At 46.9% G+C, this 20,423-nt stretch overlaps 2 protein-coding genes across 2 annotated transcripts; both read right to left on the bottom strand.

Moving 5' to 3' along the window:
* Nucleotides 1-2,490: 2,490 nt before the first annotated feature.
* On the bottom strand, nucleotides 2,491-6,720 carry SPMAP1 (sperm microtubule associated protein 1). The gene is made up of 3 exons (XM_084751137.1): nucleotides 6,402-6,720; nucleotides 3,419-3,518; nucleotides 2,491-2,724 (listed from the first exon to the last, which is right to left on the bottom strand). Exons 1-3 carry the CDS (start codon nucleotides 6,603-6,605, stop codon nucleotides 2,564-2,566), a joined length of 465 nt encoding a protein of 154 aa, XP_084607263.1. The 5' UTR covers nucleotides 6,606-6,720; the 3' UTR covers nucleotides 2,491-2,563.
* A 1,768-nt stretch (nucleotides 6,721-8,488) lies between these two features.
* On the bottom strand, nucleotides 8,489-12,766 carry RPL23 (ribosomal protein L23). The gene is made up of 5 exons (XM_084751138.1): nucleotides 12,629-12,766; nucleotides 12,009-12,092; nucleotides 11,518-11,646; nucleotides 8,705-8,818; nucleotides 8,489-8,610 (listed from the first exon to the last, which is right to left on the bottom strand). Exons 1-5 carry the CDS (start codon nucleotides 12,639-12,641, stop codon nucleotides 8,528-8,530), a joined length of 423 nt encoding a protein of 140 aa, XP_084607264.1. The 5' UTR covers nucleotides 12,642-12,766; the 3' UTR covers nucleotides 8,489-8,527.
* Nucleotides 12,767-20,423: the final 7,657 nt, after the last annotated feature.

Consider the following 20,423-nt stretch of genomic DNA (forward strand, 5'->3'; position numbering starts at 1 on the left):
TCCTGTTGTTATCTGAGACAAAAGAGGAAGACAAGAAAAAGGAAAGAAAAAGGAGAAGAGAAAAGGAGGAGATATCTATAAATAACCTTTCTTTCTTTCAGAGTCCAGTCTGGAACCAGGGATCCCCCATTAGGTTAGTGCTCAGGCCTTGAAATTCCAGTCCAGAGGCAGGCTTATAGCCTCATTCCTTAGCCAAAGGACCAGCCTAAAAGTTCCTTGTCCTTTCTAGTGACAGTGACTCTTGTTTCCACTTACGGAAACAAAAGGAAAAGAAGGAAGGGGGCACCCGGATTTGAACCAGGGACCTCTTGATCTGCAGTCAAATGCTCTACCCCTGAGCTATACCCCCTCACCTTGTCACATCCCTCTTCTTTGTCCACTTATGGTGACTCACTGTGAACTGGTTCCACCCACATGAATGCCCTGGGGACATCTGTGTGCTCAAGCCTCACCTTTGTATACATTTTCTGCTTTGGCTTTTCTCTTGGTCACCAAGAGACAGGCTGAGAGCTGGCTGCAGAGAAAACCTGACATCACGAACAGAGTCCTGTGATTTGGGCTAATAAGTAGCCCGGATGTGATCTCGGGACTCCTGCCCCTCTAATGCATTATATGTAAGAAAGAGATGGATGCTGCCAGGTTTTTAGGACTAAGAGTTGATCTTAAGGCCTTAAACATGCTAGGTAAGCTTTCTTACCACCTAGCTATATTCCTATGTCCCTGGACTTTTTTCTCCTTTAGACAATATCTCCCTGTGTATCCCAATTTAGCCTTAAGCATGAAATCCTTCAGCTTCAGCCTCAGCTAGCTGGGATTATAGACCTAAACTTCTGGCCGGGTGGTGGTGGTGGCGGCGGCGGCGGCGGCGCACGCCTCTAATCCTAGCCCTTGGCGGGCAGAGGCAGGTGGATCTCCGAGAGTTCAAGACCAGCCTGGACTATAGAGCAAGTTCCAGGACAGCCAGAGCTGTTTGTTACACAGAGAAACTCTGTCTCTAAAAACAAACAAAATTAAATCCAAACCCCTAGGCCCACTTAAAATGTCAGGTTTTTAGCCGGGCGTGGTGGCGCACGCCTTTAATCCCAGCACTCGGGAGGCAGGTGGATCGATGTGAGTTCGAGGCCAGCCTGGTCTACAAAGCAAGTCCAGGACAGCCAAGGTTAACACAGAACCCCCCCCCCCCAAAAAAAATGTCAGGTTTTTGTTTTAATAGGGGATAATTATCAGGGAAATCATTTTTTATATATATATATATATATATATATATATATATATATATATTTTTTTTTTTTTTTTTTTTTTGGTTTTTCGAGACATGGTCTCTCTGTGTTAGCCTTGGCTGTCCTGAACTTGCTTTGTAGACCAAGCTGGCCTTGAATTTACAGCAATCTGCCTGCCTCTGCCTCCCGAGTGCTGGGATTAAAGGTGTGCACCACCAACGCCCAGCAAATCATACTATTTTTGAGACTTGATGCAGGGTCTCTCTGTAGTCCTTGCTGACTCGGAACCCACTCTATAACCCAGGCTGGCTTCATACTTGTGGAAATCTTCCTGTTTTCACTCCCTAAGTATTGGGATTCCAAGTGTGCGTCATCACACCCTGCCAGGGCCCCATTGCCCACTCCTACTGTATTTTTGCTCTTGTTTATTTGGGTTTATTTTCTTTCTTTCCTTCCCCTCCTTTTTTTGGGGGGAGGGGGGCAATTCTCTGGGTAGCCTTGTCTGTTCTGAACTTGCTTTGTAGACCAGGCTGGTCTCGAACTCACAACGATTCTCCTGCCTCTGCCTCCCAGACTGCTGGGATCACAGGTGTGTGCCACCAAGGCCGGCTGGGTTTTATTTTCTTTTTGTCTGTTATACATTCTATTTTAATTATATATTTGCATATACATGCCATAAAGTGCATGTGGAATTCAGAAAACAATATCTTTTCTTTCTTTCTTTTTTTTTTTTTTTTTGGTTTTATTTTGGGGGGGGCGGTTTGAGACAGTGTTTCTCTGTGTAGCCTTGGCTGTCCTGGACTCCCTTTGTAGACCATGCTGGCCTCGAACCCACAGAGATCCACCGGCCTCTGCCTCCCGAGTGCTGGGATTAAAGGCGTGCGCCACCACTGCCCAGCTCTTCCCTATTCTTGATGGAAACGTGGCTAGCTTCTGGCCTAGAGGAGCCTTCTGGTCCCTGGGGAAGGGCTTTACTGAGGACTGAGCTTGTACCACTAGTGCTAGCTAGACAGGTAGGTCAATGGCAGAATACTGGCTTATCATGCACTAGATACACGTTTAATCCCTGGCCCTGCCCAGGGAGGATGGACAAGTTTGGCCTTTTCTCAGCATCTGATCTAGAGGTAAACAGAGGCTTCCTTGATCCTCTTCCCTCCAGAGGTGAAGCTGAGGGTGCAGAAACCAACTTGTTCCTTCCTCCCACCCCCACCCCACCCCCTGGGGAAGAGAGAACACATCTGGAGACACAAATGCAATTTAAAAAAAAATATATAGAACAGCGTTGAGAGTTCATCTAAACATCTGTCTCGGAGATTCAGGTCAAGGCCTGTGACGCAATATCTTCAGAAAATGGGGAATGGTGTGATTTCTCCAAAGACTGATGTGCGCTGGCGGAGGGCTGGAATGTTCCGGCGGTAGCCAAATCGGCCGTTTAAGCCCGTTGTTGTAATCTTGGGATGAGCGTTGTAATAATCATGTCCTCTCACCTGCTGGAGGGAATGCCCTTGGGGGAGAGGAGAGGGGCTGAGCCTGCAGACAGCGTCCTCTTGCCTCCTCCACTTACACCCGGTGAGTCACTGTAGCTCCCATGCCTGCAGAGTAGCTAGCTGCCTACTCCTCAGAGAGCCTGAGCCCCTTCAAGGAAACGAGGAAGTCTAGAAGACAGAGGTGTCCTAGGAATCAAACCCTACCCCAAGTGGTATGCACTACGCCTAGACTTGGATCCCAGGAAATGTAAGGATTTCAAGGGCAAACGGGGAAACGGCAACTCCATCTCAGCCTTTCCCAGCAAATCAGTTTAAATTCATGCCTAGAAGGTGAATTGTACTGCAGGGATAAAATGAGGCTGAAGGAAAAAATAAAATAAAATAAAATAAAGAAAAATAAAAATTAAAAAAAATTTTTTAATGAGGCTGAAAGAAAAAGTAAAATAAAATAAAATAAAGAAAAAAAATAAAAATAAAAAAAAAAATGAGGCTGAAGGGTACCTGACATACGTATAGTAGGTGTCCAATAAGTGAATAGTAGGTGCACCAAACACCATGTGTTCATGGATGGGAGGAAAAGCCAGGAGGATGCAGACCTTGACCTTCTTCTCCTGAACCAGGCCTCTCTGTAGCCCCGCCTCTCTAAGCTCTGGGGTACACACTTTTTCCATGGTGGAACCATAGGAGGATGGACAGTGAGCCAGCACTTGCCTGCCCCTGCCCAGTTTCTCCTGTTGAGATATCTCTGTCCTTGACCAAAAATGTGGAAATAATCTACTATCCATCCATCCCTTCCTGTGCCGCCATGGTCCTGAAAATGAAGAAGGGGAAAGAAAAAAAAAAAAAAAAGACTGTCAGTTTGGATGCCTCCTTGAGTGAGGTGCAAACTTCCTGGAGCTTCTTCGGGGAAGGGTAAGAGGTCAGAGCCAGAAGAAACTGGAAACAGATTAAACACACTGATGATCTAGACAGGCAGGGTGACGGGCAGTCAGGGCTCTGTGCTAGACAAGCTGGCTCCTAACTAACTCCGGCTCGGCCACTAGCGAGCTGTGCAGTCATAGGCCAATTACACAGTTCCTCTGACCTCAGTTTTTCTCATTAGTAACCAACCAGAAAGCTGCTGTGAGATTTCTGCTACTTATTTTAGATAAAAAGCCTGCTACAGTAGAGGCTAAATACACAGATTGTTGTTATTTCGTTACATACATATTCTTGATTATTTTCTCAAAACAGGGGCTGGCCTAGCTCAGAGGAAGTTGTAAACCTACTTAGTTGAGGATGACCTTGAACCCCTGACTCTCCTGCCCTCACCCTCACCTCTCCCCACTACCTCATTCTGCTTAACTATCTTTTTTTTTTTTTTTTGGTTTTTCGAGACAGGGTTTCTCTGTGTAGCCTTGACTGTCCTGGACTCACTTTGTAGTCCAGGCTGGCCTCGAACTCACAGCGATCCACCTGCCTCTGCCTCCCGAGTGCTGGGATTAAACTATCTTTTTTTTTCCCCCCTTGGGACAGGGTTTCTCTGTGTAGCCTTGGCTCTCCTGGACTCAGCTTTGTAGACCAGAGATCCACCTGCCTCTGCCTCACGAGTGCTCTGCTCAAACATCTTGTTTCTGTCATCTTTATTCAAATAAAAATACCAAGCCCAAAGTCCCAGGAGTGGTGGCACAAACCTGTAATCCCAGCACTCTGGGAGGCAGAGGCAGGCAGATCTCTCTGAGTTCAAGGACAGTCTGGTCTACAAATTGAGTCCAGGACAGCCAAGGCTACACAGAGAAACCCTGTCTGGGAAAAACAAAAAACAAGACCAAGCCCAGATAGTGATTTTGAGGATTAAGAAAAAAAAAAAAAGCTAGGTGGTGGCCCATGCCTTTCATTTTAGCACTCAGGAGGGAGGAAAGGCAGGCCCTCTGAGTTCAAGGACAGCCTGGTCTACAAAGTGAGCTCCAGGAAAGCCAGAGCTGCATAGAGAAACCTTGTCTCAAATCAATAATAAATAAATCACAAGTAAATAAAATTCAAATCAGATGCCATGCGCCAGTAGTCCCTAACACTTAAGGAGGCAGAGGAAAAAGAATTGCTTCAAGTTGGAGACTAGCCTGGGCTACACAGCCAGACTGTGGGTCCAAAATGAAAAAAATTAAAATACTGACATTCTTAGACATACACACCTCTGGCTCCTGTTATAATGGTCACACACACACACACACACACACACACACAGAGGCACTGTACACATATGGGCACACACAACATTATGGACCACAAAAATCCTCAAATCTGTTCCCAGTGCAATCCGGTGGATCCTTTTTGCCTTCCCATCACTGAAATCAACAGATACCAAAGGCAAGAGTGTTAGAAAGCATGGCAGGTGATGTGGGGTTGTTGCCCTGAACTCCCAGCCACTGGTTTTGTTTTGTAAGGGGGTGGTGCATGGGGTGCACTGACTCCAGGCCATCCAGGACCAGGTCAGGTATTGCACTGGCAAGCTACATCCTCAGCCGCACTCCCAGCGACTGGAAGGATCACTTGTGCTTAAGTCGGGAGGCAGAGGCGGGCGGATCGCTGTGAGTTCGAGGCCAGCCTGGTCTACAAAGTGAAAGTGAGTCCAGGACAGCCAAGGCTAACACAGAGAGACCCTGTCTCGAAAAAACAAAAAACAAAAAACAAAAAAAAAAAAAGAGTTCAAGGAAGCCAGGTGGTGGTGGCGCACACCTTTAATCCCAGCACTCAGGAGGCAGAGGCAGGTGGATCATTGTGAGTTCAAGGCTAGCCTGGTCTACAAATCGAGTCCAGGATAGCCAAGGCTACACAGAGAGACCCTGTCTCGAAAAACCAATAAATAAACAGAGTTCAAGGACAGGGCTGGAGAGATGGCTCAGAGAGATTAAGAGCACTGACTGTTCTTCCAAAGGTCCTGAGTTCAGTTCCCAGCAACCACATGATGGCTCACAACCATCTATAATGAGGTCTGGGGCCCCCTTCTGGAATGCAGGTGTACATGCAGACACAACACTGTATACGTAATAATAAATAAATCTTTTTTTAAAATGTTAAAAAAGAAAGTTCAAGGACAGCCTGGGAGAGAGAGGATTACACATAAAAACAAATAGTAAGTGTTGGAAGAAAATGGAACTGTCCTTAATAGTCCGAGGATCTATGATTCTATGATCCTGGGCAAGCGCTGTTGGAGAAGGCTGTCTGCAGAGATGGGGCAAACCTTTCCCTTGGGCTCACAGGTGCAAGCCAGGCTCAACCTTGCACATGTGACAGCATAGGACCAAGACGCCAGCTCAAGACAATCCCTTTTGTTTGACTCACAGAGCTCATTGGTAGGCTCTGTGGGTTTTGAGGATCTGAGGTGAGGTCACACTAAAGCGCCCCCTGTGACCTCACAAAGACAAAGAAAGAAATCTGTCTGGAAAGGCAGGCTTTGTGCCCTACTCTCCCCTCACAGAAATAAGAGACTGTAGATGGGGTTGTGGGTGGAAAGGACCGCTTGAGCTCAGCACCACCACGCCTTCACCAACCTCACTAACACAGCGGCGGGGTGTCGACCCCAGGAGTGCCCCAGTGCCCTGCAGGGCTTGGCACAGGGAAGGGGCGGAACCTCAAAGTCCTGGGCCATCAGGACCAAATCCTGGGAGCTGGCTGCCAGAAGTCGCGGGGTCCTCAGGGATGCTCCCACACGCACCTGGTCAGTTTTCCGCAAAACGGGCGGAACTACGTGGCTCCGGAAGTACCGACGAGTGTGGTAGTCCTGTTGAGGATTGTAAGGAGGAATTGCCGACCACAGCTTGGGCCTCAAGATGTTGTAGGCCTGGGCCATTGAGCTCACAGCCACCCCATCCAAAACAAAGCGTTTTTCGAGTCGCAGAGAACACTCAGAACGAGCCATCCCAACTACCGCAGCCTGAGGGCTTTCTGGCGAAGCGCTCTAGACCCAGCGCAGCTTGCAGGTTTTCTGGGGGAAGAGCCCTTCACTGAGCATTGTTACGTATGTTAAGGACCCTGTGAGATACAAACCCTATTGTTCATTTCAGAATTCCCACCACGCCCATCTTTTTGTGGTGCTGAGATTTACCCCAAGGCTTTATGCACGTGTGTACTAGGAAAGCACTATCAACTACATACATCCGCAGCCCTCTGCTCTCACACACGTTTTAACATTTCTTGTGAGTACAAACGGACCTGAGTTGGGATTGAGCGGTGATCGATCAGGTGGCCTCAAAAATGATACCCCCCACCCCCGCGTTGGGATTACAGGCATGTGCCACACCTGGAACCAGTTCTCCACCCCCCCCAGCTTTTTCATTTAGCTGATTTACCCAGGAAGGCTTCAAACATTTTGACTCTGCTGGATTGCAGAAGACAGCTGATTTTCCTGTTCGTTTTTGTATAAAAATGACTAATGAAGGACTTGGTGGTCCACTTTTTAAAAAGACTCATTGGGCCTGGCGTGATGGTGCACTTGGGAGGCAGAGGCAGGCAGGTCACTTTGAGTTCGAGTCCAGCCTGGTCTACAAAGCAAGTCCAGGACAGTCAAAGCTAACAGACCCTGTTTCGAAAAACAAATTATGTATACGATGTTTTGACTGTATGTAAACCTGCAGGCCAGATGAGGGCACCAGATCGACCTCACTACAAGTGGTTGTGAGCCACCATGTGGTTGCTGGGAACTGAACTCAGGACCTTCGGAAAAGCACAGTGCTCTTCTGAGCCCTCTCCCCAGCCTAGTGAGTGGCCCACTCCTTTAATCCCAGCACTCTGGTGGAATCTACAAGACTTCCAGGACAGCCAAGGATCTGTTATGCAGAAAAATCCTGTCCTAAAAGACACACTTAAAACTGAACTTCCATATTAAAAAGTTTTGTCAGATGTACCAGTGGATGTCTTATCTCACCATGTCTTCTGCCTTGAGGGGACTGCACACATGTGGTACACATACAATCTAGCATCAATACATACACAAAAAAATTAGGCTGGGGATGGCCACCTTTAATCCCAGTCCAGATCAGGTTGGCCCTGAAGGTATTTAAAAAAAAAAAAAAAAAAAGGCGGCTGAGAGCCAGGTGTGGGGATGCACACCTTTAATCCCAGCAGAGGCAGGTGATCTCAGAGTTCCAGGCCAGTGAAGGCTATGCAGAGAAACCCTGTCTTAAAAAACAAAAATCAAAGCTGAGCCAGGAAGGGTGGCTCACAAGTTTAATCCCAACAATGGGAGGCAGACAGGTCCCTGTATGTAGAGGCCAGCCTGATCTACAGAGTGCAGGACAGCCAGGGTGACAAGAGAAATCAACCCGCTTTTTATACCTTCGTCATTGTGTGCACATTACTCCTGTAAAACTACTTTAGGTACTCAAAACACAAAGCATAATTTACTACACATGCATTGAGCGTTTTTGCTTCTGTGTTTGTCTGCAAATCATGTGTTCGCCTGGTCCTGGAGAAGGCCTGAAAGTAGACATTGGAATAATTTTTTAAAACAATTTTTTTTATTTTACGTGCATTGGTGTTCTGCCTGTCTATATGAGGGTCTTGGAGTTATAGACAGTTGTGAGCTGCCACGTGGGTGCTGGGAATTGAACAGTCAAGTGTTCTCAACTGCTGAGCCATCTCTCCAGCCCAGGATTTTTTTTTTTAATTGGAGTTATAGTCACCATGTGGGTACTGAGACTTAAACCAGTGTCCTCTTGAAGAACAGTCAATGGTCTTTATGGGTGAAGCTGTGTCATGAAGCCAAATATATATTTTTAAAAGACAACAAATTCTTAGAGCAAAGACTTTTTAATGAATATATTTTACAAGTACACCAGAGAATCATGCGATGCTGCCTGCATTGGATGCAATCCTGGGCCACAAGTCTGCACACTCCTTTGCAACCGGACCTGTGATAGCAGAACCTGCACAGAAGACGACAGGTTAGACAGAGGACACCTTGCCCGAGCTCCTGGAGTCACCCAGGCAGGTACAGTGATGGCTTGAACCGCTCCTTACCTTTCATCTCGCCTTTATTGTTTACTATGACCCCTGCGTTATCTTCAAAATAAAGAAACACCCCATCTTTTCTTCGATATGACTTTCGTTGTCGAATTACCACTGCTGGGTGGACTAAAGAGAAAAGAAAAGGGCAGCAGTTACTAACTGGCTAACTCCTAATACCAGCATAAAAAGCAGCCAGCCACACCTCTCCACAGAATGCACACTCACTGTTAGTTTCCATCACTTGAGAGTCGACGCAAACACCAACCACCTCTCTCTCTCTCTGAGACAGGGTTTCTCTGTGTAGCCCTAGCTGTCCTGGACTCACTTTGTAGACAGACTGGCCTCAAACTTACGGAGATCTGCCTGCCTCTGCCTCCCGAGTACTGGGACTAAAGGCGTGCACCACCACCGCATGGCTCAACCACCCATTTTTGTGCCAACAGCTCAGTTATAGGGCTTGTCATACAAATAGTAACTATATTGAATAAAAATGTATTCCCATCCGGGCGTGGTGGCGCACACCTTTAATCCCAGCACTGGGGAGGCAGAGGCAGGCGGATCACTGTGAGTTCGAGGCCAGCCTGGTCTACAAAGTGAGTCCAGGACACCCAAGGCTAACACAGAGAGACCCTGTCTCGAAAAACCAAAAAAGTATTCCCAAGTGCCAGCATCTACACATTGTACCTAGTCTGCCAGCCAACGTACCAAAGAAAACAGTAAATTACTAGTGTTTGATGTGGATGTGTATTACGCCTCATGTTGATAGTACACAGCACCTCCAGCTGGGGCAGTGGCACAGCCTGTTAATCCTAGCACTGGGGAGGCAGGCAGGCGGTCTCTGCCTGCCTGGTCTCAAGGCCAGACTGGTCTACAAGCAAGCCCAGGATAGTCAAGTCAAGGCTGCAAAGAAAAACCCTCCCCACCCACTCCAATACTGGCATTTGCATTTAGAAAACATGCATTGAGCTGGGTGTGGTGGTGCATGTCTTTAATCCCAGCACTTGGGAGGCAGGCAGATCTTTGTGAGTTCAAGGCCAGCCTGGTCTACAAGGTGAGTCTAGGACAGCCAAGGCTACACAGAGAAACCCTGTCTCAAAAACAACCAATCAATCAAGCAAAACATACATTGAGCTGGGTATGGTGGCGCACACCTTTAGTCCCAGCACTTGGGAGGCAGAGGCAGGCGGATGGATCTTTGAGTTCAAGGCCAGCCTGGTCTACAAATAGGACAGCCAAGGCTACACAGAAACCCTGTCTCAAAAACAAACAATAGCATGCATTAAGGAGCTTCTCAGCACATGTTTAATAAACCAAAACTTGTAACTAAACAGCCCACAGTGCAGGTACATGAACACCTGCTAACCGCTGATAGAGTGGTTACCAAGTGACAACAGCCCAGGGGGGAAAACAACCCAGACTAGATCAAGTCAGACAGGACACCTAACAAGGACAATCTAAGAGGTGGAAGACGGGGCCCAGGAGCCACAATTGCTTTTCTGTTAAGGGCCTTGCACACCAAGCCAAAGTGCTACCATTCTGAGTTGCCCAGGCAAGCCTTGAATTTACAATGCTCCTTCCTGCCTAGGTCTCCAAACAGCTGGGTGCCACCCAGCCTGGATCCCACTCAATTGTTTAATTAAAAAACTAAGTTCACCTTCTGAAACCACTTGTTTAAAGCCCTCTCCCCTGCATGTAGACATACACGACTGAACTAAAAATATTCGGGACTACCTTTAAAGACACACATCAGAAAAAAGCAAGTGACCACGGCTCCCTCTTGACATCCACTTACAAAATAACTGGGAATTCCCAGCTAGGACTAGAACCTGTGGCTGTCCCCGCCACGGGAGACAGCACGATCCAGCTGTCACCACACCCACGAGTTAAGGGGGACATGCTCTGCTCTTCTCCGACAGCCTCGCAGGCCACCAACCAGACCGTGAAGTGTTCTGAGGAGAGGACAGGCCCTCAGACACCCTTGTCTACACATTAGGATAAATTTAGCCACAGCACCCCCATCCCCTCAAGTAGTATTAAAGTGGACCAGAGGACTATTTCTAACTAAAACTTAAGGGTGCTATAAACCAACGTCCCAATCCCACAGGCCACATTTGTACTATGCCAGGGGACTGTGACAATGTCTGGAAAACATTGCTTAGTGCCACCTAGCACTTGGGAAGCAGGTACATCTTTTCTGAGATCAAGGCCAACCAGGTCTGCAATGAGTCCCCGCCTAAGTGCAACGAAAAGGTCCCACAGCCAGACCACTTACTCCCGCCAGGGAGAGGTTCTGAGGCCTGTCCCTTTTAATTCTTACACCTGATGGAAAAACCTTAGGGTAGCTAATAAGCCTGCAGCTCCCTATTTAGGGTCTATCACAAAAGGAAACATGGCTGTGCTGACAGACCCTTCAGAGATGTCTAACTGTTCAAAAACAAACAAATAAACCGCACATCAAATACGCCCATCTGGCACTGCCATTTGCACTTTCGAACTAGAGACCCTTTCTCATGAAAAGGAGGTGGTCTATTACTGTCTGACAAGCTTACCCAGGTGACTGGTAGATTAAACAGCAGAGACCTGAGCTTACAGGGGAGGAACTCAGAGAAACCAGATGCTCCATAAACCAAAGTGGTCAGACACGGGGGCGCGGCTACAAAGTCACATCTTATCCCAAACAGTAGGAGCAGAGGTACCGATCTCACAGCCCTCTCAAAAGCTTAAGTTATTTAGAGGTTTTGACAGCCACAATGTCAACACCCCATTTTCCAGTATATGGAGAACTTTCAATTCTCCACCATACGGGGCACCCCATGCCTACTCACCCTTTTTCCTTAATTCTGGTTTGCCCTTCTTAACTGTGGCCATCACCATGTCGCCGACACCGGCGGCGGGAAGCCTGTTCAGCCGTCCTTTGATTCCCTTCACAGAGATGATATACAGATTTTTGGCTCCTATCGAAAAAGGAAAAAATTAAAAAAAAAAAAAAAGCACCACTTTGTATGAGTACGCAGTTATAGTTGATATCAGACCAACTTGGGCTACACAGCAAGGAGCTGAGTCTCAAAAAAAAAAAAGCTAAACCGCCTTCCCAGACCCCCTCACACACTCACCGCACACGTGAGCAACCCCTTTCCCCAAATATCTTTTGTCACAACACCGATTGAAGCAAACAACACATGTTGCCACTTCACCCAAAAGCGCTGTTTTCACTCTGCCCCTTCTTGACGGCTCAGTGGGTCACCAGCAAAAAGGCCCACTGAGTGCTTTTTAAAAGGGGGGGACTCGCTGGCTGGGCATCGCCCCAAGGCCTCACCTGTGTTGTCGGCACAGTTGATCACGGCTCCTACCGGAAGACCCAGGGAAATCCGGAACTTGGCTCCGGAGGACCCGCCGCGTCCTTCGGGGAGGAGAAAGAAACACAATTAAGAGTGGCCAGTGTTCACACAATTCCACGCTGTGTCCCGTCCCCCCCCTCTCCCGTTCTCGGTTCCAACCCACAATGCACTGCACAAGCTTTGGGGTTACAGTAGCCTCTCCCCGCGACTGCCCCCCACTTGTCACAGAACCACCTGGCCGTCCCCATCGTTACCATCCTCCTTGTGGAGGTTACGGAACCCGGCGGCTACAACCTCGACTCCACTTTTACAAAAACGCCAAAGCCAAGGCGAGGGTGGAGATGGCGGGGACCGCAGAGGCCGCCCATCACCCGACGGCTGCAGCCGGTGCTGGGTGCGCGGGGCGATCCCCCTGGCTCCGCCGCCCTCCTCGAACGGGGCTCTCTCCCAGGGCCTCTGCGGTGCCCATCCTCCCCCGCCCCGGCCCCGGCCCGAGGGCTGCAAAGCACCGCCGCGGCCCGGGAGCCTTCGCCGCTGGACAGGCCGATCGCCCCGCGCGGCGGATGCCAGCGGATCGCCCCAAACCCTAAAGGCTCACCTCGCTTCGACATCTTGAGCGCCCGGAAAGAGTCAGAAAGGAAGTAAGAACAAGGAACGCTGGGATATGAACTGGAGGCCCCGCCCACCAGGCCATGTGACTTCGCCTTCTCCTCCTTCCTCCGGACCCGCCTCCTTCCTCCGGACGCAGCTATATGACGTCAAAACCCTAGGCCTCTTTTGCAACAGCTCGGGACGCGCGCGGGAGTTGTGTTTTTGCAGGCTCGGATAAATTTGGGTCTCTCTCTTCCCAACGGCCTCCGAAGTAATTGGAGATGTAGACACTTTGCTTTTTTTTGTCTAATTTTCTCGAGAGCTTCTTTTGAGCTTCATTGCCAAGCACTTCTCTGGATGCCAGGAATTCAAAAATAATTCTTGCCCCTGGCGTGGTGGTGGTACTCGCATGGTAATCCCAGCATTCGGGAAGCTGAGGCAGGATTGTCGCGATTTCCACGTCAGCCTAAGCTACCCATGAGATCCTTTCTCAGCACAAATACATAAGCAAAACTAAATTGTTCTGTAAGGGTTCTCAAAAAACAGAGAGAGATGGGGCAAGAGGAAGCTCAGAATGGCTTAATTTGTGGAACAATTTAGTGAAGCGCTACAGACCACTCCATCTGTGTGTTTGGTGGCATAACATTTGTTGGTTTAGACAATTTTTTTCAAAGTGAAACAATACTTAAAAATTTTGTAATGTAATGCTGCCCTCCCCTTGCTTCTACCTGGTTACCTGGTTACAGTTTCTCTTATAAAAGGCCTGCCTGAGAAACAGACTGGCAGCCAGGCGTGGTGGCGCACGCCTTTAATCCCAGCACTCAGGAGGCAGAGGCAGGTGGATTGCTGTGAGTTCCAGGCCAGCCTGGTCTACAAAGCGAGTCCAGGACAGCCAAGGCTACACAGAGAAACCCTGTCTCGAAAAACAAAAAAAGACAAACAAGTTTAAAGCCAGCTTGTGCCACCCTGTCATCCTGGTCTCAAAGAAGGAGGGGGAGGAGGAAAGGAAAAGGGGAGCGAGTTAGGGAGGTGACTCAATATTTAAGAGGAGTTCTAAATCTGTGGGTTGTGATCCCTTTGCGGTGGAATGACCCCAATGGTCACATTTCAGATATTCTGCATATCAGATATTTACATTATTTGCATAATTATTTACACAACAGTAGCAAAATTACAGTTATAAAGTAACAATTTTATGAGGAACTGTATTAAAGGATTCTAGCATTAAGAAGATTGACCAAGCCAGGCGTGGTGGCGCTACACAGAGAAACCCTGTCTGGGGGGGGGGGGGGGGAGATTGACCAGCACTCGGGAGGCAGAGGCCGGAGAATCACTGTGAACTGAGGCCAGCCTGGTCTACAAAGCGCGTTGAGGACAGCTAAGGCTACACAGAGAAACCCTGTCTCAAAAAACAAACAAAAGAGCATTTGCTCCTCTTGCAGAGGGCCTGGTTCTGTTCCTACCACACACGCAGCCGTTCACAACCATCTGCGACTCTAGTGCCTGGGACTCTGTCACTCTCTTTGGGCTCTGAGGACATCAGACAAGTATATAGTGGACATATACACAGGCAGGCAAGCATTCATCTACATAACAATCAAATTAAAAAGATGGAAATATTTATTAGGGTTCAGGAATAGCCACACACTGAGCACTCCAACACCAGACTCAGACTGATGGAAGTTTATTTGAAAGCTGAACAAGAGCTGACCGGTCTCGGCCACCATACAAATTCGGGAATCAGACCATGACATTGGTTTACTTTTTTTAAAATAAGGCTTTTTATAAGGAGAAAAAAAGTAAACCAGCAGCCAGGTGTGGTGGCGCACACCTTTAATCCCAGCACTCGAGAGACAGAGGCAGGCGGATCTCTGTAAGTTGGAGGCCAGCCTGGTCTACAAAGCGAGTCTAGGATAGCCAAGGCTACACAGAGAAACCCTATCTCGAGAAAAACCAAAAACAAACAAACAAACAAAAAAGTAAACCAGTTAACAATCAGGCTTTCAGAGAATACTTTCCAGAAGATTTCACTCAGTAATACTGTTCCTGGTTGCTTTTATTTTATTTTTTTAAAAGATTTATTTATTTAATTATTTTATTTTATTTTATTTATTTATTTTTGGTCCTGCTGGTCTCTTCTGTTTTGTTTGGTTTGGTTTGGTTTTTCTTTTCTTCTTCTTCTTCGCCCCCCACCACCCCCCTCCGGAGACAAGGTTTCTCTGTGTAGCCTTGGCTGTCCTGAACTCACTTTGTAGACCAGGCTGGCCTCGAACTCACAGCGATCTGCCTGCCTCTGCCTCCCCGAGTGCTGGGATTAAAGGCGTGCACCACCACCGCCCGGCCTTGGTTTGGTTTTTCAAGACAGGGTTTCCCTGTGTAACCTTGGCTATCCTAGACTCACTTTGTAGACCAGGCTGGCCTTGAACTCACAGAGATCCGCCTGCCTCTGCCTCCCGGGTGCTGGGATTAAAGTTGTGCACCATACCACACGATTAGAGGATTCTTTTTATTTTTTTAAATTTATTTATTACATATACAATGCTCTGCTTGCATGTACTCCTGCACAAGGAAGGAAGGAACTAGATTGCATTATAGATGCTTGTGAGCCGTCATGTGGTTGCTGGGAATCGAACTCAGGAAAACCAGACAGTGCTCTTAACCACGGAGCCATCATCTCACCAGCCCCATGGAGGATTCTTTAAATCAGAAAAAAAGAAAAAGGAAAAAAAAAAAAGGTTTCAGAAAAATCCAACCTAAAGCCTACAGCACCATCTTTTGGCAAGATTGCAGAATGACAAGCCATTGAGACACTAGGTAAAGAGGCTTTAGCTATGAACCATCATAATCAGACTGAATATATTGTCAAGGATCAATTACTAGATGAATTATATGCTGAATTAAAAATACAGTTTCTGCCGGGCGTGGTGGCACACTCCTTTAATCTCAGCACTTGGGAGGCAGAGGCAGGTGGATCGTTTTAAGTTCGAGGCCAACCTGGACTACAAAGTGAGTCCAAGACAACCAAGGCTACACAGAGAGACCCTGTCTCGAAAAACAAACAAACAAAAAACCAAAAAAAAAAAAAAAACCAGCCGGGCGGTGGTGGCGCATGCCTTTAATCCCAGCACTCGGGAGGCAGAGGCAGGCGGATTGCTGTGAGTTCGAGGCCAGCCTGGTCTACAAAGTGAGTCCAGGATGGCCAAGGCTACACAGAGAAACCCTGTTTCGAAAAACCAAACCAAAAAAAAAAAAAAAAAACCAAAACAAAAAACAACCAAACAAAACAGATTCTATTGAATGGTATCTTAGAGAAATGCCATACAATAGCTTATATATTTCATTTTGCAGAGTTTGGAAAACTAAAAACTGTGCGCCATACCAAAGATTCGTATTCAGAATTGCAAGGGGCTCTTGCCTTGAATTCTGAAGAAGACGATTCTGAGATTGCACGTTTATTAGAGACGGTAGATATCTTAGAAATTCCTTTCCAGACGGAAGCTGATAAAGCTTCAACAGATGCACCCAGGAAAGTACAATAATATTGTTTTGTCATTTTCTTGGTTTTTATTTTTCAATTTATTTAATTTTAGTTTATGTGCATTGGTGTGAGGGTGTCAGATCCCCTGGAACTAGGGTTACAGACAGTTGTGAGCTACCGTATGGGTGCTGAGAATTGAACCTGAGCAAACAGGGCTCTTAACCACTGAGCCATCTCTCCAGCCCCAATACAATAATATTTTATACGTGATAGAGAAAATGTTACAGAAATACCTTACAATCCTACAGGACAAGCAATTGTAGAGAAATCTAACAGGACTTTAAGGAAAATGTTCATACAACAAAAGGGGAAGCCGGGCGTGGTGGTGCATGCCTTTAATCCCAGCACTGGGGAGGCAGAGGCAGGTGGATCACTGTGAGTTCGAGGCCAGCCTGATCTGCAAAACAAGTCCAGGAAAGTCAAGGCAACACATAGAAACTCTGTCTGGAAAAAAACAAAAATAAAAACAAACAAACAAAACAGAAGGGGAATATGGGACCCCTCCCCAAAATAGATTAATGACTTATTGACTCTATTTATTTATTTATTTATTTCATTTTTCGAGTCAGAGTTTCTCTGTGTAGCCTTGGCTGTCCTGGACTCACTCTGTAGACCAGGCTGGCCTCGTGAACTCACAATGATCTGCCTGCCCTGTTCTCTCCCCTGCTCAGCAATTGTCTGTAAGCTGCTTTATTGGCATACCAGGAGACAACGGGTAGAGTTCTCGAACTCACAACGATCCGCCTGCCTCTGCCTCCTGAATGCTGGGATTAAAGGCGTGCACCACCAAGCCCGGCTCAACTCTTCTTTTTAAAGATGTGGTTACTTATTATGTCTACAATGTTCTGCCTGCATGTACACCTGTACACCAGAAGAGGGCACCAGATCTCACTATAGATGGTAGCCACCATACCGTTGCTGGGAATTGAACTCCGCACCTTTGGACAGTGCTCTTAACCTCTGAGCCATCTCGCCAGCCCCATATTAACTCTTGTATAAGGTATTGTACCTATGCAATTCATATAAAAATGCAATGTGAAGTTCCTGTCCTTTTGAAAGCTACTATTACAAACTGTTTAGGATAATTAAGTAATGCAAGTTAGTAGTCAGTCAATCAAACTTATGGTCTTTCAGATACTAGTCTAGTTTATTACAGAAATATGCTTCCAAGTTGGACAGATAGCAAGTTTCACCTATTCAGATATACTATAAATAGATAGCTGGTCTTCAGAAACCTCAGAGACACCAAGAAGAGACTTGATACCCTATGAGCATATATAGGGGGAGGAAGTCCCCCTCAGTCACAGTCATAAGGGAGAGGAGTAAGGGGAAAAAGGGAGGGAGGGAGGAATGGGAGGATACAAGGGAGGGGATAACCATTGCGATGTAATAAGAATAAATTAAAAAAAAAAAAAAGAAAGAAACCTCAGAGACCAACCAGACATGTTGGTGCATGCCTGTAGTCCCAGCTCTGGGGAGGCAGAGGCAGGTGGGTCTGTGAGAGTTTGAGGCCAGCCTGGTCTACAAACTGAGTCCAGGACAGCCAAGGCTGCACAGAGAAACCCTGTCTCAAAACACCAAAAACAAAAGCAACCATCCAAATAAACAAACAAAAAGCTCCAGAGACCTACATAATATGGCTTTTTGTTTTGTTTGATTTCTAGGTTGATGAATACAAACTATGATAGAAAATGATTTAAGTACAGAATTCTGAACTCACTAAGATAGGATAGAAAGTAAGGTACTTTCTCCTAAGTGATAGTCTTCATAATTGTTTCATGAGTATTCATATTGCTTACAGATTATTTATTTATTTTGGTTTTTGAAGACAGGGTTTCTCTATGTAGCTTTGACTGTTCTGGACTCACTTTATAGACCAGGCTGGCCTCGAACTCACAGTGATCCGCCTGCCTCTGCCTCCCGAGTGCTGGGATTAAAGGCTGGAGAGATGGCTCAGTGGTTAAGAGCCTGCTCTTCCAAAGGACCAGGGTTCAATTCCCAGCACCCACAAGGTAGTCAACTGTCTGTAACTCCAAGATCGGATACCCTCATACCAACGCACATAAATTAAAATGAAATAAAATATTTTTTAAAAGAAAGGCTGTATACAAACTGAAAGGTCAGTGAGGCAGTGGTAGTGCATGTCTTTAATCCCAGCACTCGGGAGGCAGAGGCGGGTAGATCGCTGTGAGTTCGAGGCCAGCCTGGTCTACAAAGTGAGTCCAGGATGCCAAGGCTACACAGAGAAACCCTGTCTCGAAAAACCAAAAAAAAAAAAAAAAAAAAAGAGAGAGAGAGAGAGAGAGAGATTGGTGAAAATACCAGCTTACATCTTGGACTGGGCCTGGAATGTTTTCTGACTACATTCCCAGCCTTTGATTGGTGGCATCTGTTCCTACATTCCACAAGGATTTACCTAATAGTCACGAGCGCGTTAGGTCATTCGCAGACATCCGCAACGAATGGCTACATAGAGGTTAAGATAGCCCAGGAGAATCTGGCTCTGGACCTGCAGCATTCCAGCCCTCCACAAACACCGATGTCTAATCAGTTAAGCTCAGAACGTGTAAGGCAGGAGCAGCCTTTTTCCCTGGGAGCCTCAGGTGATGCGTGCTCCCAGGCTTTCCAGCTGTTTCAGACATAGACACCTTTCTTCCAGCTAGGAAAATGCTGCTTTAATGTGGGATTCTACCTATCTTTTCACTCATTTAAATAGTTTTATGTATGTATGTATGTATGTATGTATGTATGTATGTATGTATGTATTTTCTGAGACAGGGTTTCTCTGTGTAGTGCTGGCTGTCCTGGAACTCATTCTGTAGACCAGGCTGGCCTGGAACTCATTCTGTAGACCAGGCTGGCCTGGAACTCATTCTGTAGACCAGGCTGGCCTGGAACTCAAGAGATCCTCCCTGCCTCTGCCTCCCCGGTGCTGGCATTAAAGGTGTGCGCCCCCACCTACCAGTTAAATAGTTGATTATTATTTCTTTTCGAGACAAGGATTCACTATGTAGCCCTAACTGGACTGAGACTCTATGCAGGACAGGATGGTCCCACACAGATCCACCAGCTTTTCCCTCGGAGATGGCTGGGACTAAAGGAGTACTGACCCTTTCTCCCCTCCCAACCCCCACCCCTCCCCACCCCCACAGACAAGGTCCTCCTGTATTCCGGGTCTTAAACCCACTGGACTTGAGGCAGTCCTCCTGCCTCTGTCTTCCAAGTGATTGGACTGCAGATGCGCACCACCAAGCCCAACTTCTCAACAATGTCTTGTGTGTTTGTTTAGTTTTGAAACTGAAACTTTTTTTTTTTTTGGTTTTTCGAGACAGAGGCTTTCTGTGTTAGCCTTGGCTGTGTCCTGGACTCACTTTGTAGACCAGGCTAGCCTCGAACTCACAGCGATCCGCCTGCCTCTGCCTCCCGAGTGCTGGGATTAAAGGTGTGCGCCACCACGCCCGGCCAACTGAAACTTTTTCAAAAAGATTTATTTATTATGTATACAGTGCACATTAGAGCACATTATAGATAGTTGTGAGCCAACACGTAGTGCTGGGACTTGAACTCAGGACTTCTGGAAAAGCAGTCAGTGCTCTTAACCGCTGAGCTATCTCTCCAGCCCCCAAGTTTTTTTTTATTTTTAAAGATTTATTTATTCATTACTTATACAGTGTTCTGCCTGCATGTGAGCTTGCACATCACAAGAGGGCACCAGATCTCAGTGGCTGTGAGCCACAATGTGGTTGCTGGTGATTGAATTCAGGATCTTTGGAAGAGCAGACAGGGCTCTTCACCTCTCAGCCATCTCTCCAGCCCTTGAAACTGAAACTTAATTACAACATTTCTCCCTTCATTTATCTCCCTCCCAACCCTTCCAAAGAGAGCCCTCCCTGCTCTCTTTCAAAGTCATTGCCTCTTTCCCCATTGTTATTGCATGTATATGTGTATTTCTTTTTTTTTTAAGATTTATTTATTATTATGTATATAGTATGCATCAGATCACATTATAGATGGTTGTGAGCCACCATGTGGTTGCTGGGAATTGAACTCAGGACCTCTGGAAGAGTAGTCAGTGCTCTTAACCGCTGAGCCATCTCTCCAGCCCTATATGTGTATTTCTGTATCATTTATATTCCTAAATATAACCTGTTGCGTTCTATGTATATAATGTGGCTTGTACTTATGTTTTCAGGCTTACCGCTTTGAACTGAACAACCAATTGGTGTCCTCATCCCTGGGGAGGACAATCCCCCAACTTCCAGCT

Source organism: Acomys minous (assembly GCF_964271855.1).
Source record: "Acomys minous genome assembly, chromosome: 12".
In the NCBI taxonomy this organism is placed as follows: Eukaryota; Metazoa; Chordata; class Mammalia; order Rodentia; family Muridae; genus Acomys; species Acomys minous.

What these genes read in the sequence shown, in the direction of transcription:
- SPMAP1 (XM_084751137.1), bottom strand. Translation starts at nt 6,605, where the DNA reads ATGGCTCGTTCTGAGTGTTCTCTGCGACTCGAAAAACGCTTTGTTTTG. An exon ending in TTTTGCGGAAAACTGACCAG is followed by an intron (nt 3,519 to 6,401) that starts GTGCGTGTGGGA and finishes CTTCATTTTCAG; the next exon opens with GACCATGGCGGCACAGGAAG. An exon ending in GAGAAACTGGGCAGGGGCAG is followed by an intron (nt 2,725 to 3,418) that starts GCAAGTGCTGGC and finishes CTCTCCCCCAAG; the next exon opens with GGCATTCCCTCCAGCAGGTG.
- RPL23 (XM_084751138.1), bottom strand. An exon ending in CAACTGTGCCGACAACACAG is followed by an intron (nt 11,647 to 12,008) that starts GTGAGGCCTTGG and finishes CTTTTTCGATAG; the next exon opens with GAGCCAAAAATCTGTATATC. An exon ending in ACCAGAATTAAGGAAAAAGG is followed by an intron (nt 8,819 to 11,517) that starts GTGAGTAGGCAT and finishes TTTTCTCTTTAG; the next exon opens with TCCACCCAGCAGTGGTAATT.